Source organism: Chamaea fasciata, unplaced genomic scaffold (genome assembly GCF_029207755.1).
Source record: "Chamaea fasciata isolate MVZ Bird 193981 ecotype frontalis unplaced genomic scaffold, bChaFas1.0.hap1 SCAF_569, whole genome shotgun sequence".
Taxonomy (NCBI): Eukaryota; Metazoa; Chordata; class Aves; order Passeriformes; family Sylviidae; genus Chamaea; species Chamaea fasciata.
The window spans coordinates 19599-44171 of NW_027094654.1; the positions used below are offsets into that span (position 1 = coordinate 19599).

At 51.6% G+C, this 24573-nt stretch overlaps 1 protein-coding gene across 1 annotated transcript in view; it reads left to right on the forward strand.

Moving 5' to 3' along the window:
- The first annotated feature begins 104 nt into the window (after positions 1–104).
- The window catches only part of LOC136305678 (putative lipid scramblase CLPTM1), a 29296-nt gene continuing 4827 nt past the window's right edge, over positions 105–24573 (forward strand). The window contains 13 exon segments of the mRNA XM_066208981.1: positions 105–158; positions 1511–1662; positions 3772–3895; positions 6036–6194; positions 7373–7490; positions 9526–9610; positions 11134–11170; positions 11172–11256; positions 13507–13751; positions 15759–15852; positions 17606–17796; positions 21380–21475; positions 22423–22558. Of these exon segments, the coding sequence (XP_066065078.1) occupies positions 105–158; positions 1511–1662; positions 3772–3895; positions 6036–6194; positions 7373–7490; positions 9526–9610; positions 11134–11170; positions 11172–11256; positions 13507–13751; positions 15759–15852; positions 17606–17796; positions 21380–21475; positions 22423–22558 (1576 nt within the window).

The following is a 24573-nucleotide window of genomic DNA, read 5'->3' on the forward strand; positions in this document are numbered from 1 at the left end:
CACCGACAAGGCGTGGTTTCGTTGCGTTTCCCGCCCCCTCCCGGGGTCACGTTGGCGTTGCCCGGAAGTCTCGCGAGAGCGGCGCGAGAGGCGGCGCAGCAAAGATGGCGGCGCCGGGGACGGAGGCGGCGGCGGGGCCGGGCCCGGGCCCGGGGCAGGTCCGGGAGGGAGCGCGGCCCGGGGACAGCGGGAACGGCACCGGGGAACGGGCGGGAACGGACACCGGCACAGCCGCCCGGGGACCGCGGGAGCGGCGCCGGGGAACGGGCGGGAACGGACACCGGCACAGCGGCCGGGAGAGGGGAACGGGGAACCGGGAACCGGGAACGAGGAAGGGAGACCGGGAGCGGGGCCGGGCCAAGGAACGGGCCAAGGTCCGGGGTGGAGGGCGGGCACCGGGAACAGGCTCAGAGAACGGGACCCGGCACAGCTCCGGCTCCGGAGACCGGGCCGGGGCCACGAAAAGAGCCCGGGACCGGGGACCGGGACCGGGACCAGCAAAGGGGACGGGGAAGGCACCGGCAACGGGCCGGGAAGGGTTCGGTCACTGGGAATGGAACCGGGAAAGGAACCGGCAATGGTTCAGTGAGCGGCGATGGAACCGGCGTGGCTTAGGTTTGGGGACCGAGAAGGGACCGGGCAGGTTCGGTGCCGTTCCCGGTGCCAATGGCGGGTTCTGGTTGGGCAGGTGACCCCCGGCGCTCCCGGTGACAGTAACGGCGCTGCCGGGCTCGCCGGGCAGGTTCGGTGCCGTTCCCGGTGCCAATGACCGGTTCTGGTTGGGCAGGTGACCCCCGGCGCTCCCGGTGACAGTAACGGCGCTGCCGGGCTCCCCGGGCAGGTTCGGTGCCGTTCCCGGTGCCAGTGACCGGTTCTGGTTGGGCAGGTGACCCCCGGCGCTCCCGGTGACAGTAACGGCGCTGCCGGGCTCGCCGGGCAGGTTCGGTGCCGTTCCCGGTGCCAATGACCGGTTCTGGTTGGGCAGGTGACCCCCGGCGCTCCCGGTGACAGTAACGGCGCTGCCGGGCTCCCCGGGCAGGTTCGGTGCCGTTCCCGGTGCCAATGACGGGTTCTGGTTGGGCAGGTGACCCCCGGCAGCAGCCCCGGCGCTCCCGGTGACAGTAACGGCGCTGCCGGGCTCGCCGGGCAGGTTCGGTGCCGTTCCCGGTGCCAATGACCGGTTCTGGTTGGGCAGGTGACCCCCGGCAGCAGCCCCGGCGCTCCCGGTGACAGTAACGGCGCTGCCGGGCTCCCCGGGCAGGTTCGGTGCCGTTCCCGGTGCCAATGACGGGTTCTGGTTGGGCAGGTGACCCCCAGCGCTCCCGGTGACAGTAACGGCGCCGCCGGGCTCCCCGGGCAGGTTCGGTGCCGGTGCCAATGACGGGTTCTGGTTGGGCAGGTGACCCCCGGCAGCAGCCCCGGCGCTCCCGGTGACAGTAACGGCGCTGCCGGGCTCGCCGGGCAGGTTCGGTGCCGTTCCCGGTGCCAATGACCGGTTCTGGTTGGGCAGGTGACCCCCGGCGCTCCCGGTGACAGTAACGGCGCTGCCGGCGGCGGCGAGGCGCGGAGCCCGCCGGGGCAGCAGCAGCAGCAGCAGCAGCAGCAGCAGCAGCAGCCGGCGGCCCCCAACGCCTGGCAGGTGATCAAAGGCGTCCTGTTCAGGTGAGGGGACACGGGGATCGCCCGGGGCGGGGCTGCGGTCGGAGCGGGAGCAGGAGGAGGAGCCGCTCGGGACTGCGGTCACATCGGGATCGGGATCACCCTGGGATCGGGATCAGGATCAGACTGGGATCGGGATCAGACTGGGATTGGGGTCAGGATCGGGATCATCCCAGGCTTGGGATCAGGATCGCCCTGGGATCGGGATCAGGATCAGACTGGGATCAGGATCGCCCTGGGATTGGGATCACGATCACCCTGGGATCGGGATCAGGATCACCCTGGGATCGGGATCAGGATCAGATTGGGATCGGGATCGGATTGGGATCAGGATCACCCTGGGATTGGGATCAGGGTCAGGATCATCCCAGCCTTGGGATCAGGATCAGACTGGGATCAGGATCACCCTGGGATCAGGATCAGGATCAGGATCGCCCTGGGATTGGGATCAGGATCACCCTGGGATTGGGATCAGGATCGCCCTGGGATTGGGATCAGGATCACCCTGGGATTGGGATCAGGATCACCCTGGGATCGGGATCAGGATCACCCTGGGATCAGGATCAGGATCACCCTGGGATTGGGATCAGGATCGCCCTGGGATCGGGATTGGGATCATCCCAGGTTTGGGATCAGGATCACCCCGGGATCAGAGTTGGGCTCACCCCCTGATTGGGAGCAGGGTCAGGATCACGGCAGGATCGGGATCCGAGTGGGATCACCTTGGGTTCGGGGTTGGGATCAGCCCCTGATTGGGTTTGGGACGGAGATCACCCCGGGATCGGGATCACCTCGGGATTGGGATCCCCATGGCGCTGGGATCAGAGTGGGATCACCTGGAATTGGGATCCGGATTGGGATTGGGATCGTGCCCTGGTTGGGATCAGGATCAGGTTGGGATCAGGATTGGATCAGGATCACTCCAGGACTGGGATCGGGCTCAGGATTGGATCAGGATCACTCCAGGACTGGGATTGGGATCGGGACTGGATCGGGATCACTCCAGGACTGGGATCGGGATCAGGATTGGATCAGGATCACTCCAGGATTGGGGTGGGGATCAGCCTGGGATTGCTCCAGGACCCCCAAATCCTGGGATTGGGATCACCTTGGGCCCAGGATCATCCCAGGAGCCCAGATCCCTCTGGGATAATTCTGGGATCAAGATCCCCTGAGGCTCTTCCCAAATTTCCGAGAATTCCTGAGAATTCCCAAGAATTCCCGAGGATTCCAAGAATTCCGAAGCTCCTTCCTGGTTTTCCGGGGTCCAAAGGTCGGATCTGGGAGGGGCCAAGGAAAGGGGGAGGGGAATCCTCGGGAACGGGCTCCTGAACTTCCCACCAAAAATCGGGAATTTTCTCTGGAATTTCTGGGAGCAGGAATCCGTAGGAAAGGAGGAATTTTTTTTTTTTTTTTTGGGATGTTCCCAAAGAATTCGGGGGATCCACGGGAAAAGGGAATTTTTTGGGAAGCAGAAATCCCCGGGAAGAAGGGTTTTTGGGAATTTCTGGGAAGGGAAATCCATGGGGAAAAGAAGATTTTTGGGAAGGAGGGATCCCAGAGAAGGAAGATTTTTTGGGAAGGAGATCCATGGAGAAAAAAAAAAGGAAAATTTTTGGGAGGGAGGATCCATTAAAAGGAGGATTTTGGGGGGAAGGAAAAATTCCCGGGAAGGATTTTCCTGGGGAAAAGAGGGATTTGGGGAGGGAGGATCCATTAAAAGGAGAATTTGGGGGAAGGAAAAATTCCCGGGAAGGAGGATCCGTGGGGAAAAGAGGAATTTTGGGAGGGAGAACCCATTAAAACGGGGAATTTTTTGGGAAGACAAACCTTTGGGAAAGAAAAATCCGGATGGGGAGAATTCCTACGGGGAACAAAAAAAAAAAAAATCCGGGACAAATTCCCTGGAAAAAAACTAAAAAAACAACAAACCAACAACTCCTGCAGGAGGAAAAAAAGAATTCGTGGGAAACCAAACCCGTGGAAAAATAAAACCAAAAAAAAATCCCCGGAATTGGGGGGAAACCCCTCGTTTTTTGGGAACGCCTTTGCCGGGAATTCTAGCAAATTCCCAAGGTTTTTTTTTTTTTCCCTGGATTCCCCCTCCCGCAGGATTTTCATCATCTGGGCCATCTCCAGCTGGTTCCGGAGGGGCCCGAGCCCCCAGGAGCCCCCCAGCGCCGGCGGCGGCGGCCGCAGCCCCAGCCGGAACCTCTTCGCCAAGGACACGCTCATGGTGAGCCCGGGAGACGGCAACGCCGCCGCGCTCGGCGCCGGGTCCGGGAACGCGGGGCCGATCCGGGAATTCGGGGCGGATCCGGGAATTCGGGGCGGATCCGGGAATTCGGGGGGGATCCGGGAATTTGGGGGAGATCCGGGAATGCGGGGGAGATCTGGGAATTCGGGGGAGATGTGGGAATTCGGGGGGGATCCGGGAATTCGGGGGAGATCTGGGAATTCGGGGGAGATCTGGGAATTCGGGGCAGATCCGGGAATTCGGGGGGGATCCGGGAACTCGGGGCAGATCCGGGAATTCGGGGGGGATCCGGGAATTCGGGGGAGATCCGGGAATTCGGGGGGGATCCGGGAATTCGGGGGGGATCCGGGAATTAGGGGGGGATTGGGGGGAGATCCGGGAATTCGGGGGGGATCCGGGAATTCGGGGGGGATTGGGGTGGGGGCTCCGGGAATTTGGGGGGGTTTGGGGTCAGCTCCGGGAATTCGGGGGAGATCCGGGAATTCGGGGCGGATCCGGGAATGCGGGGCCGATCCGGGAATTCGGGGCGGATCCGGGAATTCGGGGGAGATCCGGGAATTCGGGGGGGATCCGGGAATTCGGGGGGGATCCGGGAATTCGGGGGGGATCCGGGAATTAGGGGGGGATTGGGGGGAGATCCGGGAATTCGGGGGGGATCCGGGAATTCGGGGGGGATTGGGGTGGGGGCTCCGGGAATTTGGGGGGGTTTGGGGTCAGCTCCGGGAATTCGGGGGAGATCCGGGAATTCGGGGCAGATCCGGGAATTCGGGGGAGATCCGGGAATTCGGGGGGGTTTGGGGTCAGCTCCGGGAATTCGGGGGAGATCCGGGAATTTGGGGGGGTTTGGGGTGGGGGCTCCGGGAATTTGGGGGGATCTGGGGTGAGATCCGGGAATTCAGGGGAGATCCGGGAATTTGGGGGGGTTTGGGGTCAGCTCTGGGAATTTGGGGGGTTTGGGGTGGGGGCTCCTGGAATTTGGGGGAGATCCGGGAATTTGGGGGGGTTTGGGTCAGCTCTGGGAATTTGGGGGAGATCCGGGAATTTGGGGGGGTTTGGGGGGAGATCCGGGAATTTGGGGGGATTTGGGGGTGGGGACTCCGGGAATTCGGGGGGGTTTGGGGTCAGCTCCCAGGTTTTGGGGGCGATTCCGGGATCACATCCCAAATCTGGGGGGGATTCTAGGATTGAATCCCAGATCCCCAAACCCAACCCCCCCAATCCCATCAATCCTTCGGGAATTCCGGGATTTTCCCCCCAGGATCTGCACATTCCCAACCCCCCCAATCCCATCAATCCTTCGGGAATTCCGGGATTTTCCCCCCAGGATCTGCACATTCCCAACCCCCCCAATCCCATCAATCCTTCGGGAATTCCGGGATTTCCCCCCAGGATCTGCACATTCCCAACCCCCCCAATCCCATCAATCCTTCGGGAATTCCGGGATTTTCCCCCCAGGATCTGCACATTCCCAACCCCCCCAATCCCATCAATCCTTCGGGAATTCCGGGATTTTCCCCCCAGGACCTGCACATTCCCAACCCCCCCAATCCCATCAATCCTTCGGGAATTCCGGGATTTTCCCCCCAGGACCTGCACATTCCCAACCCCCCCCAATCCCATCAATCCTTCGGGAATTCCGGGATTTTCCCCCCAGGACCTGCACATTCCCAACCCCCCCAATCCCATCAATCCTTCGGGAATTCCGGGATTTTCCCCCCAGGATCTGCACATTCCCAACCCCCCCCAATCCCATCAATCCTTCGGGAATTCCGGGATTTTCCCCCCAGGATCTGCACATTCCCAACCCCCCCCCAATCCCATCAATCCTTCGGGAATTCCGGGATTTTCCCCCCAGGATCTGCACATTCCCAACCCCCCCAATCCCATCAATCCTTCGGGAATTCCGGGATTTTCCCCCCAGGACCTGCACATTCCCAACCCCCCCAATCCCATCAATCCTTCGGGAATTCCGGGATTTTCCCCCCAGGACCTGCACATTCCCAACCCCCCCAATCCCATCAATCCTTCGGGAATTCCGGGATTTTCCCCCCAGGATCTGCACATTCCCAACCCCCCCAATCCCATCAATCCTTCGGGAATTCCGGGATTTTCCCCCCAGGATCTCTACGTTTACATCTCGGAGCACGAGCACTTCACGGATTTCAACGTCAGCTCCGCGCTGTTCTGGGAGAAGCGGGATCTGGTCTACGGGGACTGGACCAGCGGGGAGAACTCGGACGGCTGCTACGAGCACTTCGGGGAGGTCGACATCTCCCAGGTGGGAATTCCGGAATTCCGGGGGATTTTTGGGAATTTGGGGAATTTTTTCCGGAGGTTTTGGGGGTTCCTGGGACTTCCCAGAGGGATTTTGGGGTCGGGATTTGGGATGAGGGGAAGGGAATTTTGACAGTTGCTCCCAGCGCTTTGGGGAGGTCAACATCTCTCAGCTGGGAATTCGGGAATTCGGGAATTCCGGGGGATTTTTGGGAATTTTGGGGAATTTTTTCCGGAGGTTTTGGGGGGTTCCTGGGACGTCCCAGAGGGATTTTGGGGTTGGGATTTGGGATGAGGAGAAGGGAATTTTGACAGTCGCTACGAGCACTTCGGGGAGGTCGACATCTCCCAGGTGGGGAATTCGGGAATTCCGGAATTCCGGGGGATTTTTGGGAATTTTGGGGAATTTTTTCCGGAGGTTTTGGGGGGTTCCTGGGACTTCCCGGAGGGATTTTGGCGTCAGGGGAGTCAGGATGAGGAGAAGGGAATTTTGACAGTTGCTACGAGAGCCTCGGGGAGGTCGACATCTCCCAGGTGGGAATTCCGGAATTCCGGGGGATTTTTGGGAATTTTTTCCGGAGGTTTTGGGGGGTTCCTGGGACGTCCCGGAGGGATTTTGAGGTCGGGATTTGGGATGAGGAGAAGGGAATTATGACAGTTGCTACGAGCACTTTGGGGAGGTCGACATCTCCCAGGTGGGAATTCCGGAATTCCGGGAATTCCGGGGGATTTTTGGGAATTTTGGGAATTTTTTCCGGAGGTTTTGGGGGGTTCCTGGGACTTCCCGGAGGGATTTTGGGGTCGGGATTTGGGATGAGGAGAAGGGAATTTTGACAGTTGCTCCCAGCGCTTTGGGGAGGTCGACATCTCCCAGGTGGGGAATTCGGGAATTCCGGGGGATTTCTTGGGAATTCCAGGATTTTTCTGGCTTTTTTTCCCCCCCCCCCAGGATTTTTCCCAGGGATTTTCCCGAGACTTTTCTCGGAGTTTTTCTGGGATTTTTCCAGGTCGTTTATTTTTTTTTTCCTGAAACTTTCCCGAGATTTTTCCAGCCGTTTTTTCAGGGTTTTTCCCGGGATTTTTCCGAGTTTTTCCCTTTTTTTTTTCAGCGTTTTCCCGAGGGTTTTTCCCGAGGTTTTCCCCGCCTTTTCCATGACTTTTATCCCGTTTTTCCCCGCGCAGAGCGTGCAGAGGAACGGCTCCATCTACGTCCACGTTTACTTCACCAAGAGCGGCTTCCACCCCGACCCGCGGCAGAAAAGCCTCTACCGGCGCCTGGCCACCGTGCACACCTCCAGGAGTACGGAATTCCCAAAATCCCTGGGAAATTCCCGACAATTCCTGGGAAATTCCCCCAAATCCCTGGGAAATTCCCCCAAATTCCTGGGAAATTCCCCCAAATTCCCACTTTTCCAGCCCCGAATCCCTTCAGGAACGGTGTCCTGGGAGCCTCTACCGGCGCCTGGCCACCGTGCACACCTCCAGGAGTACGGAATTCCCAAAATCCCTGGGAAATTCCCCCAAATTCCTGGGAAATTCCCCCAAATTCCTGGGAAATTCCCCCAAATTCCTGGGAAATTCCCCCAAATTCCCACTTTTCCAGCCCCGAATCCCTTCAGGAACGGTGTCCTGGGAGCCTCTACCGGCGCCTGGCCACCGTGCACAGCTCCAGGAGTACGGAATTCCCAAAATTCCTGGGAAATTCCCGACAATTCCTGGGAAATTCCCCCAAATTCCTGGGAAATTCCCCAAATCCCTGGGAAATTCCCCCAAATCCCTGGGAAATTCCCCCAAATTCCTGGGAAATTCCCCAAATTCCTGGGAAATTCCCCCAAATTCCTGGGAAATCCCCCCAAATTCCCACTTTTCCAGCCCCGAATCCCTGGGGAATGGTCTCAGGATTCCCCATTCCCACCTGGAATTCTTCATTCCCTGGGAATTCCCTGATCCAGAGGCTCGGGATGAGCCTCGAGATTCCCAAAATTCCAAATGGGGCAGTTTCCCTGGGAACAATCCGGGTTCAGTCCTTGGGATTTGTGGGATTGAGGGGGAAAATCCCTTCAAAAATTGAGGAATTTTGTGGGATGCCGGGTTTTCCCAGCAGAAATTCCCACTTTTTGTTTAAATTTCAGGGATTTTTCTGGGGTGAGATTCCCGAATTTCCCTGAATTTGGGGATTTTCTGGGATGAAATTCCCGAATTTCCCCGAATTCGGGGATTTTCTGGGGTGAAATTCCCGAATTTCCCCGAATTTGGGGATTTTCTGGGGTGAAATTCCCATTTTTCCCCGAATTCGGGGGTTTTCCAGGATGAAATTCCCAAATTTCCCCGAATTTGGGGATTTTCTGGGATGAAATTCCCATTTTTCCCTGAATTCGGGGATTTTCTGGGATGAAATTCCCGAATTTCCCCGAATTTGGGGATTTTCTGGGATGAAATTCCCAAATTTCCCCGAATTCGGGTATTTTCCGGGATGAAATTCCCAAATTTCCCCGAATTCGGGGATTTTCTGGGATGAAATTCCCATTTTTTCCCCGAATTCGGGGATTTTCTGGGTTGAAATTCCCATTTTTCCCCGAATTCTGGGATTTTCCGGGATGAAATTCCCAAATTTCCCCGAATTTGGGGATTTTCTGGGATGAAATTCCCCAATTTCCCCGAATTCGGGTATTTTCCGGGATGAAATTCCCAAATTTCCCCGAATTCGGGGATTTTCTGGGATGAAATTCCTGAATTTCCCCGAATTCGGGGATTTTCTGGGATGAAATTCCCAAATTTCCCCGAATTTGGGGATTTTCCGGGATGAAATTCCCAAATTTCCCCGAATTTGGGTATTTTCCAGGATGAAATTCCCATTTTTTCCCCGAATTTGGGGATTTTCTGGGGTGAAATTCCTGAATTTCCCCGAATTCAGGGATTTTCCGGGATGAAATTCCCGAATTTCCCCGAATTCGGGGATTTTCCGGGATGAAATTCCCAAATTTCCCCGAATTCGGGGATTTTCTGGGATGAAATTCCCATTTTTCCCTGAATTCGGGGATTTTCTGGGATGAAATTCCTGAATTTCCCCGAATTCGGGGATTTTCTGGGATGAAATTCCCAAATTTCCCCGAATTCGGGGATTTTCTGGGATGAAATTCCCATTTTTCCCCGAATTTGGGTATTTTCCGGGATGAAATTCCCAAATTTCCCCGAATTCGGGGATTTTCCGGGATGAAATTCCCATTTTTCCCTGAATTCGGGGATTTTCCGGGATGAAATTCCTGAATTTCCCCGAATTCGGGGATTTTCCGGGATGAAATTCCCATTTTTTCCCGCCGTTCCGTTATTCCCAGTGATCAACAAATACAAACGGCGACGATTCCAGAAAACCAAAAATCTCCTGACGGGGGAGACGGAGGCGGATCCCGAAATGATCAAGGTGGGAATTCCCGGATTTGGGAATTCTGGGGGGTGTCTTGGAATTTTGGGGGCGATTTGGGGGATTTGGGGGATTTTTGGAACATTTTTTCGGAGATTTTTTTGATTTTCGGGTGGATTTTGGGGGATTTTTTGGGATTTTGGGGGATTTTTGGGGGATTTTGGGAGGATTTTTGGGGTTTTTTATTATTTTTGGGGGGAGTTTTTGGGGGGTTTTTTTGGGATTTTGGGGGTTTTTTGGGGGGATTTTCGGGGATTTTTGGGGATTTTTTATTATTTTTGGGGAGATTTTTTGGGATTTTTTTTGATTTTTGGAAAATTTTTTTGAGATTGTTTTGGGGGGGATTTTTTTTGTGATTTTTGGGTGGATTTTGGGGGATTTGGGGGATTTTTGGGGGATTTTTTGGGATTTTGGGGGTTTTGGGGGGGATTTTGGGGGATTTTTTATTATTTTTGGGGGATTTTTTGGGATTTTGTTTTGATTTTTGGAAAATTTTTTTTGAGATTGTTTTGGGGGGGTTTTTTTTTTGATTTTCGGGTGGATTTTTTGGGATTTGGGGGACGATTTTTGGGATTTTGGGGGGGGTTTGGGGGGGTTTTAAATTATTTTGGGGGAGATTTTTGGGATTTTTTTAATTATTTTTGGAGGTTTTTTCTGAGATTTTTGGGGGGAGCATTTTTTTATTATTTTGGGGGGCATTTGGGGGGATTTTTTGGGGGGGCATTTTTTGGGGCATTTTGGGGGGATTTTGGGGGTTTGTTTTTTATAATTTTTGGGGGGGGATTTTTTGGGATTTTGTGGATTTTTTGGGGGGAATTTTTGGGATTTTGGGAGCCTTTTGGGGGGATTTTTTGGGGGTTTTTTGTTATTTTTGGGGGATTGTTCTGGGATTTTTGGGGGGATTTTTTTTCTTTTTTGATTTTTGGGAGGTTTCTTTTTTTGGGATTTTGGGAGCATTTTGGGGGGATTTTTTGGAGGGGATTTTTGTTATTTTGGAGAAGGATTGTTCTGGGATTTTTGGGAGGATTTTTTTTTTCAGGACTTTTTTTTTTGGATTTTGGGGGCATTTTGGGGGGATTTTTTGGGATTTTGGGAGCCTTTTGGGGGGATTTTTTGTTATTTTGGGGGGATTGTTCTGGGATTTTTTGGGGAATTTTTTTTTTTCAGGACTTTTTTTTTTGGGATTTTGGGAGCTTTTTGGGGGGATTTTTGGGGTTTTTTTTGTTATTTTTGGGAAGGATTGTTCTGGGATTTTTTGGGAATTTCTTTTTTTCGGGACTTTTTTTGGGGGATTTTGGAGCATTTGGGGGGATTTTTGGGGGGATTTTTTGTTATTTTTGGGAGGGATTGTTCTGGGATTTTTTGGGGATTTTTTTTTTTCGGGACTATTTTTTTTTTTGGGATTTTGGGATCATTTTTGGGGTGGCGATTTTTCCCCCCCTTTTCCCGCTGTTTATTTTTTTTTTTCCCGGGATTTGGTGACGATTCCCGGGGGTTTTTTTTTTTTTCCCTCCTTTTCCAGAGGGGCCGAGGATTTCGGACCCGTCGAGGTCATCTCCCAACTGGCACCCGAACCTGACCATCAACATGGTGGATGACCACACGCCCTGGGTCAGGGGCAGCGTCCCCCCGCCCCTGGACCAGTGTGAGCACATGGAATTCCCTCTTCTCCCCGGAAAATTCCCAAAAAAATTCCCAAAAACCCCTTAAAAAAAAAAAAAAATCCCATAAAATCCCAAAGAATTCCATTAAGAACGGGGGCTGGTTTGGGGTCACGGGGCTCCAGTTCATCCCCCGCCCCTGGACCAGTGTGAGCACATGGAATTCCCTGTTTTCCCAGGAAAATTCCCAAAAAAATTCCCAAAAACCCCTTAAAAAAAAAATAAAATCCCATAAAAACCCCAAAGAATTCCATTAAAAACGGGGCTGGTTGGGGTCACGGGGCTCCAGTTCATCCCCCCGCCCCTGGACCAGTGTGAGCACATGGAATTCCCTGTTTTCCCGGAAAATTCCCCAAAAAAATTCCCAAAAACCCCTTAAAAAAAAAAATCCCATAAAAACCCCCAAAGAATTCCATTAAAAACGGGGCTGGTTTGGGCTCACGGGGCTCCAGTTCATCCCAGTTCATCCCCCGCCCTGGACCAGTGTGAGCACATGGAATTTTCTCTTCTCCCCGGAAAATTCCCCAAAAAAATTCCCAAAAAACCCCTAAAAAAAAAAAAAATCCCATAAAATCCCAAAGAATTCATTAAGAACGGGGCTGGGTTTGGGGTCACGGGGCTCCAGTTCATCCCAGTTCATCCCAGTGCCCTGGGACGGGTCCTTAGCGGTGGGTGGGTGGATTCCCAAGGAATTTATCCCGTTTCCCATGATTTGATTCCCGTTATAACGGAATTTTCCCCATCCCCAACCCCATTTTCCCCGTTTTCTCCCGTTTTTCCCCCACTTTTCCCGTTCCCAACCCATTTTTTCCCACTTTATTCCCATTTTTCCCCATTTTCCCCCCATTTCCCCTCATTTTCCCCCACTTTTCCCATTCCCAACCCCATTCCCAACCCCCATTTTCCCCCATTTTCTCCCCATTTTTTTCCCCACTTTTCCCATTCCCAACCCCATTTTCCCCCATTTTTCCCCATTTTCCCCCCATTTTTCCCCACTTTTCTCATTCCCTTCCCCATTTTCCCTCTGGTTTTCCCCATTTTCCCCCATTTCCCCCCATTTTTCCCCATTCCCCCATTCCCCCCCATTTTGCCCATTCCCAACCCCATTTTCCCCCATTTTCTCCCCATTTTTCCCCCATTTTCCCCATTCCCAACCCCATTTTCCCCCATTTTTCCCCATTTTCCCCCCATTTTTCCCCACTTTCCCCATTCCCTTCCCCATTTTCCCTCTGGTTTTCCCCATTTTCCCCCATTTTCCCCCATTTTCCCTGTTTTTCCCCATTTCCCCCCATTTTCCCCCACTTTTCCCCACTTTTCCCATTCCCAACCCCGTTTTTCCCCCATTTTCCCCCATTTTCCCCATTTTCCCCCATTTCCCCCCATTTTCCCCCATTTTCCCCATTCCCAACCCCATTTTCCCATTTTCCCCCCATTTTCCCCCCATTTTTTCCCCCATTTTCCCCCATTTTCCCCCATTTTCCCCATTCCCAACCCCGTTTTTCCCCCATTTCCCCCATTCCCAACCCCATTTTCCCCCATTTTCCCCCCCATTTTATTCCCATTTCCCCCCATTTCCCCCCATTCCCAACCCCATTTTCCCGTTTTTTCCCCATTTTCCCCATTCCCAACCCCGTTTCCCCCCATTTTCCCCCATTTTCCCCATTCCCAACCCCATTTTCCCCCCATTTTCCCCCATTTCCCCCCATTTTCCCCCATTTTCCCCATTCCCAAACCTGTTTTCCCCCATTTTCCCCCATTTCCCCCCATTTTCCCCCATTTTCCCCATTCCCAACCCCATTTTCCCCCCATTTTCCCCCATTTCCCCCCATTTTCCCCCATTTTCCCCCATTTTCCCCATTCCCAACCCCGTTTCCCCCCATTTTATTCCCATCTCCCCCATTCCAACCCCATTTTCCCATTTTCCCCCCATTTTCCCCCATTTTCCCCCATTTTCCCCCCATTTTATTCCCATTTTCCCCCATTCCCCCCATTCCCAACCCCATTTTCCCATTTTCCCCCATTTTCCCCCATTCCCCCCATTCCCAACCCCATTTTCCCATTTTCCCCCATTTTCCCCCATTTCCCCCATTCCCAACCCCATTTTCCCCCATTTTCCCCCCATTTTATTCCCATTTTCCCCCATTTTCCCCCCATTCCCAACCCCATTTTCCCGTTTTTTTCCCCCCCACCCCCCCGTTTCCCCCGCTCCCACCCCCTCTCTCCCCCCTCCCCAGACGTCAAGTTCGACGCCCTGAGCGGCGACTACTTCCCCATCCTGTATTTCAACGACTACTGGAACCTGCAGCGGGATTATTTCCCCATCAACGAGAGCGTGCGCCGCCTCCCCTTCCGCCTCTCCTTCTGCCCGCTCTCCCTGTGGCGCTGGCAGCTCTACGCCGCCCAGAGCTCCCGCTCCCCCTGGAACTTCCTGGGCGAGGATCTCTACGAGCAGTCCGACGAGGAGCAGGACTCCGTTAAGGTAAGAATTCCCAGATTTTCCCAGGTTTTCCCGGGTTTTTTACGATTTTTCCCTGATTTTTTACGATTTTTCCCCGATTTTTCGCGATTTTTTTCCGATTTTTTCCCCTTTTTTATCCCGATTTTTCCCTCATTTTCTTAGAGCTTCGTTGTGAATTTTTTCCCAATTTTCCCAGGGTTTTTCCTGGTTTTTCCTCGGATTTTTCTGATTTTTTCACATTTTTTTGGTGGGTTTTTTCCCAATTTTTGGGGTGCGGGTTTTTCGGGGTATTTTACGCCGCCCAGAGCTCCCGCTCCCCCTGGAACTTCCTGGGCGAGGATCTCTACGAGCAGTCCGACGAGGAGCAGGACTCCGTTAAGGTGAGAATTCCCAGATTTTGCCCCGTTTTTTCCCGGATTTTTTACAATTTTTCCCCGATTTTTTACGATTTTTCCCCGATTTTTTACGATTTTCCCCGATTTTTTACGATTTTTCCCCGATTTTTTACGATTTTTCCCCGATTTTTTACGATTTTCCCCGATTTTTTACAATTTTTCCCCGATTTTTTACGATTTTCCCCGATTTTTTACAATTTTTCCCCGATTTTTTACGATTTTTCCCCGATTTTTTACGATTTTTCCCCGATTTTTCGCGATTTTTTCCGATTTTTTCCCCTTTTTTATCCCGATTTTTCCCTCATTTTCTTAGAGCTTCGTTGTGAATTTTTTCCCAATTTTCCCAGGGTTTTCCCTGGTTTTTCCTCTGATTTTTCTGATTTTTTCACCTTTTTTTGGGGTTTTTTCCCAATTTTTGGGGTGCGGGTTTTTCGGGGTATTTTACGCCGCCCAGAGCTCCCGCTCCCCCTGGAACTTCCTGGGCGAGGATCTCTACGAGCAGTCCGACGAGGAGCAGGACTCCGTTAAGGTAAGAATTCCCAGATTTTCCCAGGTTTTTCCCAAATTTTTCTGCCGTTTTTTCCGATTTTTTCCTGGTTTTTTTTACGATTTTTTTCCTGATTTTTTTCCCACCTTTTCCCAGGTTTTTTTCCTGATTTTTCGGGGTTTCTTTGGAGGTTCGTTGCGAATTTTTTCCCCAATTTTTCTGGGGTTTTTCCAAGGTTTATTGGCGATTTTTTCTGGGCTTTTTTCCCACTTTTCTTCAATTTCCCCCAATTTTTCTGGATTTATCCCGTTCCCGCTGGATTTAATCCCATTCCTATTACGTTCGTTCCCGTTCCGAATGGATTTATTCCCATTTCCGCTGGATTTGTCCCGTTCCTGGTGGATTCATCCCATTCCTGATGGATTTATCCCATTCCTGATGGATTCATCCCATTCCCATTCTTATTCATCCCATTCCCACTGGATTTCTCCCCATTCCCACTGGGTTCATCCCATTCCCGATGGATTTATTCCCATTTCCATTGGATTTAATCCCATTCCCATCAAATCCGTCCCCATCCCCGATGGATTTCTCCCATTCCCAGTGGATTCATCCCATTCCCGATGGATTCATCCCATTCCTGGTGGATTCATCCCATTCCCAGTGGATTTATCCCGTTCCTGATGGATTTATCCCGTTCCTGATGGATTCATCCCATTCCCACTGAATTTATTCCCATTTCTGTTACGTGTTTTCCCATTCCCGATGGATTTATTCCCATTTCCATTGGATTTAATCCCATTCCCATCAAATCCATCCCCTTCCCCGATGGATTCATCCCATCCCCGATGGATTTCTCCCATTCCCGATGGATTTCTCCCATTCCCGATGGATTCATCCCATTCCCACTGAACTTATTCCCGCTCCTGCTGTATTTATCCCCTTCCCATTTTATTTATTCCCCTCCCTGATGGATTTATTCCCGTTCCCACCGGATTTAATCCCGTTCCCGATGGATTTATCCCGTTCTTACCATATTTCTTCCCGCTGCAAATGGACTTATCCCATTCCCGTTGCCCTCAGCGCCCTCAGGACCGGCTCCACTCCCGCATTCCCGGTTTTTTCCGGGTTTTTTTCCCGTTGCAGGTGGCCCTGCTGGAGACCAACCCGTACCTGCTGGCGCTCACCATCGTCGTCTCCATCGTCCACAGCGTCTTCGAGTTCCTGGCCTTCAAAAACGGTGACAATTCCCACCTTTTCCCACCTTCTCCCACCTTTTCCCGGGAATTCTACCCCGGTTGTGCCCTTTTCCCACAGATCCAGCTCCGTTTTTCCCTGTTTTCATCAGGAATTTTGAGGGGTTTTTTTTTTGTTTCCCCTTGTTTTTGTCGGGAATTCTCGCCTTTGAGGAGCTGGCATTCCCCTTTTCCCGCCCCTTTCCCTTCATTCCCAACGGGAATTTTCCCCCCCAATCCCACTCCTAATAAACCCAGCCCCATTCCCAGCGGGAATTCTTGGCTGGAATCGCTTTTCCCGCTCCGTTCTTTCCTTCCTAACGGGATTTTCCCGCCCCCCCCCCCCCCCCAAAATTTCCCCGTTTCCCGCCTTTCCCTTCACTCCCAATGGGAATTTTTGGCTTTAAGGATCCCAAATCCCCCTTTCCCACCCCTCCCCCCATTCCACAAATGGGATTTCTTCCCCCCAAAATGGGATATTTTCCCCCCCCCCCGAAAAACAACATTTTTTCCCATAAAATGGGAATTTTTCTCCTCCCCAAAAATGTCATTTTTTTCCCCTAAAAAAAGGATTTTTCCCACCTAAAAATAGGAATTTCTTTCGCAAAAAATGGCATTTTTTCCCCCCAAAATTGGAATTTTTGCTCCCAAAGAAAAGGGATTTTTTTCCTAAAAAAAAATGACCCAAAAAAGGCGTTTTTCTTCCCAAAAAAACAGGAATTTTTCCCCATTTTTCCCCCTGCAGACATCCAGCTCTGGAACAGCCGGCAGTCCCTGGAGGGGCTCTCGGTGCGGAATTCCCCAAATCCCCATTTCCCACCTTTCCTTCCATTCCAAAAACGGCATTTTCCCCTAAAAAACGGGAATTTTTTCCCCAAAAAATGGCTTTCCTCTCCAAAAAAAAAAAAAGTGATTTTGTCCCTTTAAAAAGGGATTTTTTTCCCAAAAAAAATCTTTTTTTTTTCCCGAAAATGGGAACTTCTTTTCCAAAAAAATGGGACTTTTTTTTCCTCCAAACTAGGAATTTTTTTTCCCAAATAAAAGCTCTTTTTTTCCCCTAAAAAATGGCATTTTTCCCTGAAAATTTGGGGGTTTTTTCCCTTAAAAAAGGACATTTTTTTTCCTAAAAAAGGGCATTTTTTCCCCAAAAATGGGAACTTTTTTTTCCCAAAAAAATGGGACTTTTTTTTTTCCTCCAAACTAGAATTTCTTTCCCAAAAAAAAAAAAAAAAGGCTTTTAGCATTTTTTCCCCCCAAAAATTGGGGATTTTTGCCCTAAAAAAAGGACATTTTTGCCCTAAAAAAAAGACATTTCTCCCCCTAAAAAAATGACATTTTTTCCCCTAAAAAAGGTGTTTTTTCCCAAAAAACCCGGAATTTTCCCCGTTTTTCCCCCTGCAGACATCCAGTTCTGGAACAGCCGGCAGTCCCTGGAGGGGCTCTGGGTGCGGAATTCCCCAAATCCCCATTTCCCACCTTTCCTTCCCTTCCAAAAATGATGTCTCTTTTTTTCCCCAAAAATGGGAACTTTTTTCCCAAAAAATGAGACTTTTTTTTTTCCTCCAAACTAGGATTTTTTTTCCAAAAAAAAAACCTTTTTTCCCCCCCTAAAAAATGGCATTTTTCCCCCGAAAAACTGGGGATTTTTTCTCTAAAAAAATGACATTTTTTCCCCTTAAAAAATGACATTTTTTCCCCCTAAAAAAGGTGTTTTTTTCCCAAAAAACCCGGAATTTTCCCGTTTTTTTCCCCCTGCAGACATCCAGTTCTGGAACAGCCGGCAGTCGCTGGAGGGGCTCTCGGTGCGCTCGGTGTTTTTCGGGGTCTTCCAGTCGCTCGTGGTGCTGCTCTACATCCTGGACAACGAGACCAACGTGGTGGTGCAGCTCAGCGTCTTCGTGGGGCTCCTCATCGACCTCTGGAAGATCACCAAGGTCATGGACGTCAGGGTCAGTCCCCAAAAGATCCGGGAGCGGCTGGGGGAAATCGCGGGAAGACTGGGAGAAGTTTGGGGAAAGATTGGGGAGGAAATTGGGGGAAATTTGGGGGAAATTTGGAGGAAATTTGGGGAAATTTGGGGAAATTTGGAGGAAATTTTGGGGAAATTTGGAGGAAATTTGGAGGAAATTTGGGGAAAGACTGGGGAAAGATTGGGGAGAAGTTTGGGGAAAGATTGGGGAGGAAATTGGGGGAAATTTGGAGGAAATTTGGGGAAATTTGGAGGAAATTTGGGGAAAGATTGGGGAGAAGTTTGGGGAAAGATTGGGAAAAATTTGGGGAAATTTGGAGGAAATTAGGGGAAAGATTGGGGAGAAAATTGGGGAAATTTGGGGAAAGATTGGGGAAAATTTGGGGAAATTTGGAGGAAATTTGGGGAAAGATTGGAGGAAATTTGGGGAAATTTGGAGGAAATTTGGGGAAAGATTGGGGAGAAAATTGGGGGAAATTTGGAGGAAATTTGGGGAAAGATTGGGGAAAATTGGGGGAAATTTGGAGGAAATTTGGGGAAAGATTGGGGAGAAGTTTGGGGAAAGACTGGGAAAAATTTGGGGAAAGATTGGAGGAAATTTGGGGGAAATTTGGAGAAAGATTGGGAAGAAATGGGGCAAAATTGGGAAAAAATTGGGGGAAAAATTTGGGGAAAGATTGGGGGAAAATTGGGAAAAATCTGGGGGAAAATTGGGAAAAATTTGGGGGAAATTGGGGAAAGATTCGGGAAAAATTTGGGAAGAAATTCGGGGAAAATTTGGGATGGGGTTTTCCTGGCTTTTGGAGGGGTTAAACTGGGATTTTCACGGTTAAACTGGGATTTTCCTGGCGTTTGGAGTGATTAAAGTGGGATTTTCCCGGTTATATCGGGGTTTTCGTCGGTGTTGGACGGGTTCGGTTGGGATTTTCCTGGATTAAATTTCGGATTTTCCTGGGTTAAATTGGGATTTTCCATCTTTTTGGGTTGTTGGATTGGGGTTTTCCTGGTGAAATTGGGGTTTTCCTGGATTTAAATTGGGAATTTTTTTTTGTTAAATTGGGGTTTTCCTGGTTAAATCGGGATTTGGGGCGGAGAAATCGGGATTTGGGGTGGAGAAATCGGGATTTGGGGGGGAGAAATCGGGATTTGGGGCGGAGAGAAATCGGGATTTGGGGCGGATAAATCGGGATTTGGGGGGGATAAATCGGGATTTGGGGCGGAGAAATCGGGATTTGGGGCGGAGAAATCGGGATTTGGGGGGATAAATCGGGATTTGGGGGGGAGAAATCGGGATTTGGGGCGGAGAAATCGGGATTTGGGGGGGAGAAATCGGGATTTGGGGCGGAGAAATCGGGATTTGGGGCGGATAAATCGGGATAAATTGGGATTTGGGGTGGATAAATCGGGATTTGGGGGGATAAATCGGGATTTGGGGGGGAGAAATCGGGATTTGGGGTGGAGAAATCGGGATTTGGGGCGGATAAATCGGGATTTGGGGTGGAGAAATCGGGATTTGGGGGGATAAATCGGGATTTGGGGGGGAGAAATCGGGATTTGGGGTGGAGAAATCGGGATTTGGGGCGGATAAATCGGGATAAATCGGGATTTGGGGTGGATAAATCGGGATTTGGGGCGGATAAATCGGGATTTGGGGGGGAGAAATCGGGATTTGGGGGGGAGAAATCGGGATTTGGGGCGGAGAAATCGGGATAAATCGGGATTTGGGGCGGAGAAATCGGGATTTGGGGCGGATAAATCGGGATTTGGGGTGGAGAAATCGGGATTTGGGGGGATAAATCGGGATTTGGGGGGGAGAAATCGGGATTTGGGGTGGAGAAATCGGGATTTGGGGCGGATAAATCGGGATAAATCGGGATTTGGGGTGGATAAATCGGGATTTGGGGCGGATAAATCGGGATTTGGGGGGGAGAAATCGGGATTTGGGGGGGAGAAATCGGGATTTGGGGCGGATAAATCGGGATAAATCGGGATTTGGGGCGGAGAAATCGGGATTTGGGGCGGAGAAATCGGGATTTGGGGCGGAGAAATCGGGATTTGGGGGGATAAATCGGGATTTGGGGGGGAGAAATCGGGATTTGGGGGGGAGAAATCGGGATCTGGGGTGGAGAAATCGGGATTTGGGGCGGAGAAATCGGGATTTGGGGGGGATAAATCGGGATTTGGGGCGGAGAAATCGGGATTTGGGGCGGAGAAATCGGGATTTGGGGTGGATAAATCGGGATTTGGGGCGGAGAAATCGGGATTTGGGGGGGATAAATCGGGATTTGGGGCGGAGAAATCGGGATTTGGGGGGGATAAATCGGGATTTGGGGCGGAGAAATCGGGATTTGGGGCGGAGAAATCGGGATTTGGGGGGGATAAATCGGGATTTGGGGCGGAGAAATCGGGATTTGGGGCGGAGAAATCGGGATTTGGGGGGGAGAAATCGGGATTTGGGGCGGAGAAATCGGGATTTGGGGTGGAGAAATCGGGATTTGGGGCGGAGAAATCGGGATTTGGGGCGGATAAATCGGGATAAATCGGGATTTGGGGTGGATAAATCGGGATTTGGGGCGGATAAATCGGGATTTGGGGGGGAGAAATCGGGATTTGGGGGGGAGAAATCGGGATCTGGGGTGGAGAAATCGGGATTTGGGGCGGAGAAATCGGGATTTGGGGGGGATAAATCGGGATTTGGGGGGGAGAAATCGGGATTTGGGGCGGAGAAATCGGGATTTGGGGTGGATAAATCGGGATTTGGGGCGGAGAAATCGGGATTTGGGGCGGATAAATCGGGATTTGGGGGGGAGAAATCGGGATTTGGGGGGGATAAATCGGGATTTGGGGCGGATAAATCGGGATTTGGGGCGGAGAAATCGGGATCTGGGGTGGAGAAATCGGGATTTGGGGCGGAGAAATCGGGATAAATCGGGATTTGGGGCGGAGAAATCGGGATTTGGGGCGGAGAAATCGGGATTTGGGGCGGATAAATCGGGATAAATCGGGATTTGGGGTGGATAAATCGGGATTTGGGGCGGATAAATCGGGATTTGGGGGGGAGAAATCGGGATTTGGGGGGGAGAAATCGGGATTTGGGGCGGATAAATCGGGATTTGGGGTGGAGAAATCGGGATTTGGGGCGGATAAATCGGGATAAATCGGGATTTGGGGCGGAGAAATCGGGATTTGGGGCGGAGAAATCGGGATTTGGGGCGGATAAATCGGGATAAATCGGGATTTGGGGTGGATAAATCGGGATTTGGGGCGGATAAATCGGGATTTGGGGTGGAGAAATCGGGATTTGGGGGGGATAAATCGGGATTTGGGGGGGATAAATCGGGATTTGGGGTGGAGAAATCGGGATTTGGGGCGGATAAATCGGGATTTGGGGCGGAGAAATCGGGATTTGGGGCGGAGAAATCGGGATTTGGGGTGGAGAAATCGGGATTTGGGGTGGATAAATCGGGATCTGGGGTGGAGAAATCGGGATTTGGGGGGGATAAATCGGGATTTGGGGCGGATAAATCGGGATAAATCGGGATTTTTCCGTGTTTTTCGGGCAGCTGGACCGGCAGCAGAAGGTGTTCGGGACGTTCCCGCGCCCGAGCTTCAAGGACAAATCCACCTACGTGGAGTCCTCCACCAAGGTCTACGACGATGTGAGTGGGAATTGGGGATGGAATTCCGGGAATTTGGGGCAGGAATTCCGGGAATTGGGGCGGGAATTCCTGAGCTTCAGTCTGGAATTCCCATGGGATCGCCCCGAAATCCCATCCCAGGGGTTAAATGGGAATAGCCGGGGCTGGGATGGGTGGGAATGGCCCCAAACGGTCCCGAAATTCCTGGGAATCCTGGAATTCCTGGGAATGACACCGATAAACCCCACGTGGATGGGAAGGGGACCCAGAAATTCCCGGGAATGATCCCAAATGGATCAAATCGATGGGAAACGAAGCCAGAATTCCCGGGAATGATCCCAAATCCGTGGGAAACAAACCCACAATTCCCAGGAACGTCCCCAAATAGACGAGGAATTGATCCAGAATTCCCAGGAATTTCCCCAAATGGATCGAAACGATGGGAGATGAACCCAGAATTCTCAGGAACGATCCCAGATAATCCTGGGAATGACCCCAAACCCCCGGGAAACGACCCCAGAATTCCCAGAAATCGCCCCAAAGAGACGAGGAACTGCTGACAAATGATCCCAGAATTCCCAGGAATGATCCCAAATGGATCAAATCCATGGGAAATGGTCCCGGAATTCCCAGGAATGATCCCAAATCTGTGGAGAATGGACCCAGAATTCCTGGGACTCACCCAAATCAACCAGGAATTGCTGATAAATGAGCCCAGGATTCCCGGGAATGATCCCAAACCCACGGGGGATCGACCTGGAATTCCTGGAAACGAGCCCAAATCCCTGGGAAATGAACCCAGAATTCCCGGCTAATGACGCCAATGGATCGAATCAATGGGAACCGAACCCCGAAATTGCCGGAAATCGCCCGAACCGACCCCGAATTCAACCCACCCGAGCACAGAACCTCTCCCCAAAGGGCCGATCCCGGGATTTCTGGGAACGCTGGAATTCCTGTTTTCGCAGATGGCGTTCCGGTACCTGTCGTGGATCCTGTTCCCTCTGCTGGGCTGCTACGCCGTGTACAGCCTGCTCTACCTGGAGCACAAGGGCTGGTACTCGTGGGTGCTCAGCATGCTCTACGGCTTCCTGCTGACCTTTGGTGAGCCAAAAACGGTCCCGGAAATTCCCGGAAATTCCCAAAAAGTTCCTGAAAAAATTCCCGAAAAATTCCCCCCCAAAATTCCGAAAGTATTCCTGAAAACAAGGGCGGGTGCTGGTGGGTGCTCGGCGTGCTCTACGGCTTCCTGCTGACCTTTGGTGAGCCAAAAACGGTCCCGGAAATTCCCGGAAATTCCCGGAAATAGGCCCGAAAAATTCCCGAAAAATTCCCCCCCAAAATTCCGAAAGTATTCCTGAAAATATTCTTGGAAACGAGGGCGGGTGCTGGTGGGTGCTCAGCGTGCTCTACGGCTTCCTGCTGACCTTTGGTGAGCCAAAAACGGTCCCGGAATATTCCCGGAAATTCCCGGAAATAGTCCCGAAAAATTCCCCCGAAATTCCGAAAATATTCCTGAAAATATTCCTGAAAATATTCCTGGAAACGAGGGCGGGTGCTGGTGGGTGCTCGGCGTGCTCTACGGCTTCCTGCTGACCTTTGGTGAGCCAAAAACGGTCCCAGAATATTCCCGGAAATTCCCGGAAATAGTCCCGAAAAATTCCCCCCCAAAATTCCGAAAATATTCCTGAAAATATTCCTGAAAATGTTCCTGAAATTATTCCTGGAAACGAGGGCGGGTGCTGGTGGGTGCTCGGCGTGCTCTACGGCTTCCTGCTGACCTTTGGTGAGCCAAAAATGAGCCCAAAATATTCCCAGAAATTCCCAAAATAATTCCGGGAAAAATTGCCAGAAATTCCCCCCCCCCCAAAATTCCCCTCCCCCCAAAAAAATTCCGAAAACGTTCCTGGAAATAGTTCCAAAAAAAAAAAGTCCCCAAAACGTTCATGGGAATGGTCACAGGATATTGCCAGAGACGTTCCTGAAAATATTCCCAAAAATATTCACGAAGTATTCCCAAAAATTCCCGAAAACGTTCATGGGATATTCACAAAAAACGTTCCTGGAAATATTCCTGGAAATATTCCTGGAAATATTCCTGGAAACGAGGGCGGGTGCTGGTGGGTGCTCGGCGTGCTCTACGGCTTCCTGCTGACCTTTGGTGAGCCAAAAACGTTCCCGGAATATTCCCGAAAAATAAATATTCCCAAAAAAATCCTGAAAACGTTCGTGGAAATATCCATGGAAATATTCAGGGGAAAAAAAATCCTGGTTTTTCCCCGGGGTTCGTCAGCGCCGCAAGCTCCGGTCGTTGATCCCTCGACACCTTCCCCTCCGAATCCCCCCCAAAATTATCCCAAATCCCCAAAAACGATCCCGAAACGATCCCAAATCTCCAAAAAAACATTCCCAAAATTGCAAAAAACGTCCCCGAATCCCCGTTTTTCCCCAGGATTCATCAGCACCACGAGCTCCGCTCCTTGGATCCTCGACACCTTCACCCACCTTCACCTGCAAATCCCCCAAAAACGTCCCCAAAAATCCCAAAAACGCCCCAAAATCCCCCCCAAAACACCCCAAAATCCCCCAAAACGCCCCAAAATCCCCCCAAAACACCCCAAAATCCCCCAAACATCCCCCGAATTCCCAGGAACGCTCCTGAATTCCCAGGAACGCCCCAAAATCCCCCCCAAAACGCCCCAAAATCCCCCAAAACACCCCAAAATCCCCAGGAACGGCCCCGAATTCCCGGGTTTTTTCCCTCCCCCCGGCAGGGAAAAAAACGCCCCAAATCCCCCAAAAACGCCCCCAAATCCCCCCAAAAACGCCCCAAAATCCCCCCAAAAACGCCCCAAAATCCCCCAAACCGCCCCAAAATCCCCAGGAACGCCCCCGAATTCCCGTTTTTTTTTTCCCTCCCCCCGGCAGGGAAAAAAACGCCCCAAATCCCCCAAAAACGCCCCCAAATCCCCCAAACATCCCCAAAATCCCCCCAAAACCACCCCAAAATCCCCCCAAAAACGCCCCAAATCCCCCAAAAACGCCCCAAATCCCCCAAAAAGCCCCCAAATCCCCCCAAAAACACCCCAAAATCCCCCCAAAAACGCCCCAAAATCCCC